Raw genomic sequence first — 7491 nt, 5'->3', positions numbered from 1 at the left:
AAGGTCTTAGGCCCTGGCATGGACTGGAGAGCAATCCCGAGAGGCCCCCTATCAACTCGCATGGAGACTGGCCTTTCCTGAGGCCACCAGAGCAGGTTCCTGAGGTCCCCATCGTAACTTGAGAGGCACCTGCTGCAACTCGAGAAAATCCAGGAGGTTCTCCCCTCCAGCCGAGATGAGGCCCATTTCCACTGAGGCATCACGAGGCTAATCACACCTTCCCACTTGAACTTGGAAAGGGTCCCTCACAGCCTTGCTGCAACTCAAGAAGTTCTGCGCCATACCCGTCTCCACTAGAGAGGAAAAACGAGGTGGCCGCCCGCCTCAAGAGGAGCTCCGTTGCCAACTCGTTTTTCGAGATGAGGGATCCTTTCCCTGCTTCGTCAAGAAAGAACTCCCGGTGTTCCTCTCGCATCTCAAGAGGTGGCGCTCTCAACAGTAAAGACGAGAGAAACTCCAGGGTAGTGCCACCATTCCAATAGTCCCCCAAATGTCTCAGTCCATTCCAGAGGAACCTGTTTTCCCTGCACTGCCTCGACTTTCACGCCGAGGATCGACTCACACCATGGTGGCACGTGGGATAACCCTGTGGGAAAGCCTCTTGGGAAAGCCTTAAGGGAAAGCCACAGATCCCTATATGAAGGAGACGGGAAGTGTGACACTGCTGCTACAGGTCGAGTGGAAAGAGGAAGTGCATGTCCCCACTCGAAAGGAGGACTGATTCCCCTGTGGAGAATCCAGAAGTACCACCAGATCCATGTCATCACTCGAGAGGAATCCTCAGTTTCTGGCCCCGACTCTACACAAGGTCTCAGGCCCCGGCATCGAATGGAGAGCAATCCTGAGAGGCACCCTAGCAAGTCGCATGGAGACTGGCCTTTCCTGAGGCCCCAAGTGGGGGGTCCCTGAAGTCCCCGTCATAACTTGACAGGCAGCTGCGAACACTAGAGAAAATCCAGAAGGTTCTCCTTTCCAGGCGAGATGAGGCCCATTTCCACTGAGGCGTCTTGAGGCTGATCACACCTTCCCTCTTGAACTTCGAAAGAGTCCTTGACACCCTTGCTGCAACTCAAGAAGGACCCCTATATCCCGGTCTTCATTCGAGAGGAAGAACGAGGGTCCTGCCCACATCAGGGGGAGCCCCGTTTCTGCCTTGTAGCTCAAGATGAGGGATCCTTTCCCTGCTTCGTAGGGAAAGAGTTCCCGGCATTCCATTCGAATCTCAAGAGGAGGCACTCTCAACAGGAAAGACGAGAGGAACTCCGGTGTCGTGCCACCATTTCAAGAGTCCCCCAAATGTCTCTGTCCATTCCAGAGGAACCTCTTTTCCTTGCACTGCCTCGACTTTCTCGCCGAGGAGCGACTCACACCACGGTGGCACGTGGGACAGCCTGTGGGAAAGCCTCTTGGGAATGCCTCGAGGGAAGGCCACAGAACCCTAGACCCACGCGACGGGAAGTGTGACACTGCTGCTACAGCTACGGAGGAAAGCGGATGTGCCTGCCCCCACACGAGACAAGGACTGACTCTCCTGTGGAGTCTCCAGAAGCACCCCCAGATCCATGTTAGCACTGGAGAGGAATCCTCAGATTCAGGCCCTGACTCCCCACAAGGTCTTAGGCCCCCAGCATCGACTGGGGAGGAATCCCCAGAGGCCCCCTAGCAACTCGCATGGAGACTAGGCTTTCCTGAGGTCACCAGAGCGGGTCCCTGAGGTCCTCGTCGTAACTGGAGAGGCCTCTGCCCCAACTCGAGATAATCCAGGAGATTCTCCCCTCCAGGCGAAATGACGGCCATCACCTTCCCTCTTGAACTTTGAAAGGGTCCTTCACACCCTTGCTGCAACTCAAGAAGTTCCCCGACACCCCCGTCTCCAATCGAGAGGAAGAATGAGGCTCACGCCTACATTCAGAGGAGCCCCATTTTCGCATAGTACCTCGAGATGAGAGATCCTTTCCCTGCTTCCTTGGGAAAGAATTCCCAGCCTTCCCGTCATACCTCAAGAGGAGGCGCTCTGAACAGGAAAGACGAGGGGAACTCCAGGGTAGTGCCACCATTCCAAGAGTCCCCCAGATATCTCAGTCCAATCCAGAGGAACCTGTTTTCGCTGCACTGCCTCCACTTTCTCGCCGAGGATCGACTCACACCACGGTGGCACATGGGACAGCCCTTTGTAAAGCCTCGTGGGAAAGCCTCGAGTGAAAGCCAGAGATCCCTATATCAGTGGGATGCAAAGTGTGACACGGCTGCTACAGCTCGGGAGGGCAGCGCATGTGCATGCCCCCACTCGAGATGCGGACTGACTCCCCTGTGGAGACTCCAGAAGTACCCTAAGATCCTGGTCAGCACTGGAGCGGAATACTCTGGTTCCGTCCAGGACAACACACAAGGTCTGAGCCCCCGGCATCGCCTGGAGAGCAATCCCGAGAGGCCCGCTAGCAACTCGCATGGAGACTTGCCTTTCCTGAGGCCACAAGAGTGGGTCCCTGAGTTCCCCATCATAACTTGAGAGGCACCTGCGGCAACTTGAGAAAATCCAGGAGGTTCTCCCCTCCAGGAGAGTTGAGGCCCATTTCGGATGAGGTCCCTCGAGGCGAATCACACCTTCCCACTTGAACTTCGAAAGGGTCCTTCACATCCGTGCTGCAAATCAAGAAGTTCCCCGACATACCCGTCTCCACTCCAGAGGAAGAACACGGGTCCCGCCCACATCAAGAGGAGCCCCGTTTCCGCCTTTAGCTCGATATGAGGGATCCTTTCCGTGCTTCATCAGGAAAAATTTCCCGGGCTGCCGGGGGAAAAGGAGGCAAGGACAACGAGGGATCTAGGTGGAGGCCCTGGAGAGAGCATCCGGCGTCCCGGAATGCCTTAGAGGAGCCTGCGGGGGGCAATGGAGGCCCAGGGACCTGTCGAATGTGAAAAGGCGGGAAACCCGAATGGTTTGAAGGCAAGGCAGGCTGGGAAAGGGGGCGTGGGCGGCCACTTCAAAGGGACCTGGGGTGATCCCGGGCAGTGAGCTCCCTTGGCACTGCTGAGGGCCCATGAGTGATCCACCCGGGGTTGATGCAACCCCCTGCTGCATGGGAGGGTCTCAAACCAAATCCCCCGAACTGCCCGCCCACCCCGACGGGGACCTTGGCTGTCTGGGGCACGGGCCGTGCCCGGGAAAAGCCCATTCACTCCACGGGACTCCGTCCAGGGTCAACGCTTGGAAAGAGGCCAGGGGCGGCCCTCTCCATCTACGCACCCAAATCCTATTGACATCAATGGGGGAGGAGCCGCCTCCCACTCTCCAGAGTCCTGAGCTGCTGGGTCCTCGCCCACTCGGCCAGCAGTCTGCAGCGCGCCCGTGTGCCTCTCCCATCATGGCTTCGTCTGGCTCCTACAGCACCTCAAGCGGTACGTTTGCCCTCTGTCTCTGGGGTCGGATCAGGTCTCAGGGGATTTGCGGGTGGCCCGGGCAAGGGTTCTCGGCCAACGTGTCGACGGCCCCCCGCCCGAGAATGGCAGGGACCCATCAGCTGGGCCCGCGGTTCCCAGGCGTCAGGTGTGCCCAAAGGGAGGGGGTCATCGTTCTTTCGTCTTGCTCCTTTGGCACACACATGGCTTCTCCATTCTCTTTTCTGGGAAGACGGTGTTGTGTCAGAGGGCGCGCTGTGGGGGGCGGGGGCGGGGGGTGGTGAGAGCGGGTGCTATGCTGGGATGAGGCCCTTTATCCTCACATCTTCCTGTGGGAATGGGAGTCGGGGAGCTCTGTGGCTTTCCCGCCTTCAGTGGCTTTCTCTGCACAGGGGCCTAGTGTCTTCTGCCTTCCGTCAGGCGTTATGGAGTTTGGGCTTCACTTTGGCTTCCTTCCCTTTCCTTTCCTTTCCTTTCCTTTCCTTTCCTTTCCTTTCCTTTCCTTTCCTTTCCTTTCCTTTCCTTTCCTTTCCTTTCCTTTCCCCCTAGTGATGGCAAACACGGCCTCTGCTCGTGTCAGCCCCGGGAAGCCAGGCTCCCTCCCACTGGCATCGTCATGGAGGGAAATCTTGGAGCAGCCCCATTGAGACGTCTCCCTGGCATCCCCCCCAGACGGGTGGAAACATGCGGCAGTGGACCCTGGTGGTGTTGTGGTCTTCGGTGGGTGGGTGGGATTTCTTGCCGCCTTTGTTTTGGGGCTGGGTCTGGTTTCCTTTCTGCTTACTGGTGTTCCTTGCATGCCGGCATGGGGTGGGGGTGGGGGATGTCCCCACCACCCTTGCCTCTCAGCCTGGCTGTCGGGGTGTAGCCAAGTGACTTCCAAATGCACACCCGTCCCGGGCTCCCGGCTTTGCTCAGGCACAGGGGAGCACGCTTGGGCTCCGCCGTCCAGTCCTCCCCCATGTGCTCTGAGACTTTGCCCTTCCTTCTCTTCTTGTACAGGGCCTGTCGCCACAGGATCTAGAAGGAGGCGGCTCCTTCTGAGGCTGAGACAGAAGGACGCCCTGCAAGCGATCTTTCAACAGAACCCCTACCCTGGGATAGCGACCAGAGAATGGCTGGCCCGGGAGCTTGGCATTGCTGAAAGCAGAGTTCAGGTAGGCCCCCGTCTCTGCCCCCGTTCTCCCTTTCAGGCCCTCCATGCCGATCCGAGTCAGCTGAAAGCATCTGGCGGCCTTTCTCCTGAGAAGGAATTCTCTCTGTTTGCCCCAGGTCTGGTTCCAAAACCAACGGAAGAAGATGGTTAAAGCAGAGCCGATCACCGTCTGAATATGCACACCAAGAAGGGGAAGCAGGGCCAACGTCCACGCCCACGCCACCATTGTCCCCGCCTCGACCTCAGTCTTCCTCTCCAGGTAATTTAGCCAGCGTTCTCGGGAAAGCAAGTCCCCCAGGAGGGGTCCTGAACCCCCCCTCTCGCCAGAGAATTCTCTCTGCTGGTGGATGGCCACGGGAGGCCCAGGAAAACCAAGGGGGCGGCGGCTGGGGGGGGGCGGGGGGCGGAGGGGGGTGGGGGTGGGGTGGCGGCTTGGGGAAGAGGAGGAAACAGGGCTATCCAGTTGCTGCCCCCCCCCGTCAGTGTCCCAGATCGGGGCTCGATGCCCCCAGTCGGCGTGGGGGGGCAGCACTGGGTCCCCCTTGGCACCCCCTCCCCAGCCCCCGTCGGGAAGTTAAGGCTCCGGCTGCCCAAGCAACCTTGGCCGAGGGGCATGCTTCAGGGCACTCAGCGGCAAGGGCAGAGGAGGAAAGAGACACACAGGAACACGCATGGGTGCGGAGGGTGCACACGCACCCACGCACGCACGCATCCACAATGGATGCAGGCTCCGGATCCATCTGTGGCTGTATTCCTTAGAGCCCTGCCCTAGGTGCAGAGCCACTTGTGGTGATTCAGGTGTGTGGGACTCTCCCCTCCCCTGCCCACCGTCTAGGGTATCTGTGCTGAGACCGTTCCACGGGCCATAATGTCCTCTCCTCTCGGTGTATTCTCTCTTTGGTAGGAGACTTGGCCCGAGAGGCCCGGAGAAAGAGGACAGTCATCTCTCCTTCCCAAACAAGGATCCTTGTGCAAGCCTTCATGAGGGATAGCTTCCCGGGGATTGCCGCCAGGGAAGAACTGGCTTGTCAGACAGGAATCCCAGAACCTCGAATCCAGGTAAGTCCTCCCACCAGCGCAAGGGCCCAGGAGTCAGGAGGGTTGAGCCCTGCCGAGCCTTTGGAGCTGGATACACGTAGGCTGGGGCTGGGGCTGGGGCTGGGGCTGCGGCTAAGGGCTGGTGATGGGGCTGGTGCTGGGGCTGGGGCTGCGGCATGGGGGGAGGAGGCTGAAAGCCGGCAGGCTGAGTGGAGGGTTTGGGGCCGCTTGTGGCCGTGCGGGCACCCCCTCGTCTCCCAGGGCCAAGGGATTCATTTGCAGAAAACGGCCCTGCAGGAGCCGCCCTGGGCCTGACAGACCAGAGGCCGGGCGGCCAGACGGGCTGTTGAATGGGCGCCGCGGAGGTGCCAGCACGGTGATCTGGACGGTCACAACTTCTGATGTGCCTGTCTGCCTTTTGCTCCCCTAGATATGGTTTCAAAACCGAAGAGCTCGGCACCCCCAGCAGAGCCTGAGCAGGCCCAGCGGTGCAGCAGCCACGACTACTCCTGCTCCAGAGGACCGAAGGGCCCCACCCGCTGTCCAGAGCACCTCTCCTCCCCTTGGCCCCTCCCCACCACAGGAGAGCATGCCACCCTTGGCGGCCACAGCTGCTCCGTTTGGGGCCCCCGCCTTCTGGGTGCCCGGGACTGCCTCTGGGGTCTGTGTGGCCCAGCCGTTGATGATCTTCATGGTCAAGCCCAGCCTAGTGGCTCTCCAGCCAAGTGGGAAGCCACCGCCTCCTCCCCAGGTAGCAATTCCCTGGGCCGCGCGCTCCCCTGCCGTCATGGCCCTCGGGGAGCCTGGGCAAGGGGCCATCCTGCCGCCTGGACAGCTGGAGGCACACATCCCGCGCTGGCCGGGATCACCCTACGGTGAAGGCACGGCCCCTCCGCTAGAGCCACAGCCCCAGCCCCGCAGCCTTCCAAGCTCGAGGAGCCTCCTCGACGAGCTCTTGGCGGCCGTGGGCGTCCTGGCCTTGCTGGGGCCTTCCCCTGGGGCTGCTACAGACCACCAGGGGGTGGACCCTGCCCTCCCAGGCGCACCCAGCCTCCTAGACGAGCTCTTGGCGGCCACAGGGGTCCCCGCCTCTCCGGGGCCTTCCCCAGGGGCCTCTGTAGTTGCAGCACAACAACCAGCTCTCGCTGGCACACCCAGCCTCTTAGAGGAAATCTTGGCTGCCACCAGCATCCGCACCATGCCGGGGCCTTCCCTGGGGCCCTGCGCCAGTGAATGGGCACACCTCACCCTCCCAGGCGCACCAAGCCTCCAAGACGCGCTCCAGGCTGCCCCGGGCATCCCGGGCTCACCGGGTCCTTTTCCTGGGTCCTCTCCTGTCATTGCAGGGGCCCACCCAGCCTTTCCTGAGTCACCCAGCCTCCTAGAGGAAATCCTGGCTGCCACGGCCACCCAGGACATGCCCTGGTCTCCTCCGGGGGCCCCTGTGGGGGACGAGGGAGTTGAGGCCACCCTGGAAGCACCCCTCAGTGAGGAGGATTACCAGGCCCTCCTCGACATGCTGCCAGGCTCCCCAGGCCCTGGGGCTTAGAGAGAGAGGAAGGGAGGGGCACCTTCTCCCCCATCCACGTTTAGGTCTCCTTGCCTGGGATGCTCTGGGAAGCAGGGGTGGGGGGAGGTTTTGTGTGTGGGAAGAGGAGAGAATCCCACCGGGATGTCTACCAACAACTCTGGGGACAAAGCCGAGAGCTGGACCTTTGGGAAGCTGGGCCCCACCCCCAAACAGGGGACACCCTTATCTGAAGGCTCAAGTAATCCCTGCATGGCAGTGACCGAGAGGCTGCCTCAGAGGGAACATTCTGTGGACTCAAGAGGGAAACCCCCGTGCCCTGCCCGGGTGCTTTGGGTCTGGCTCTTCTGTCTTCTGGTCCAGTCCTGGC

At 60.7% G+C, this 7491-nt stretch overlaps 1 protein-coding gene across 1 annotated transcript; it reads left to right on the top strand.

Annotated features, from left to right (window-relative positions):
• Positions 1-3365: 3365 nt before the first annotated feature.
• Positions 3366-7142, top strand: LOC138430794 (double homeobox protein 4C-like). Its single transcript, XM_069572818.1, has 5 exons — positions 3366-3399; positions 4402-4556; positions 4593-4671; positions 5460-5614; positions 6024-7142. Exons 1-5 carry the CDS (start codon positions 3366-3368, stop codon positions 7140-7142), a joined length of 1542 nt encoding a protein of 513 aa, XP_069428919.1.
• The last annotated feature ends 349 nt before the right edge of the window (positions 7143-7491 follow it).

The sequence above is a fragment of the Ovis canadensis genome, chromosome 26 (genome assembly GCF_042477335.2).
Source record: "Ovis canadensis isolate MfBH-ARS-UI-01 breed Bighorn chromosome 26, ARS-UI_OviCan_v2, whole genome shotgun sequence".
Classification (NCBI taxonomy): domain Eukaryota; kingdom Metazoa; phylum Chordata; class Mammalia; order Artiodactyla; family Bovidae; genus Ovis; species Ovis canadensis.
This window is presented reverse-complemented; position numbering and strand designations above follow the sequence as displayed.

Coding starts and splice junctions, on each gene's coding strand:
- LOC138430794 (XM_069572818.1), top strand. CDS start 3,366: ATGGCTTCGTCTGGCTCCTACAGCACCTCAAGCG. Junction 3,400..4,401: donor CTCCTACAGCACCTCAAGCG/GTACGTTTGCCC, acceptor CTTCTTGTACAG/GGCCTGTCGCCACAGGATCT. Junction 4,557..4,592: donor TTGCTGAAAGCAGAGTTCAG/GTAGGCCCCCGT, acceptor TCTCCCTTTCAG/GCCCTCCATGCCGATCCGAG.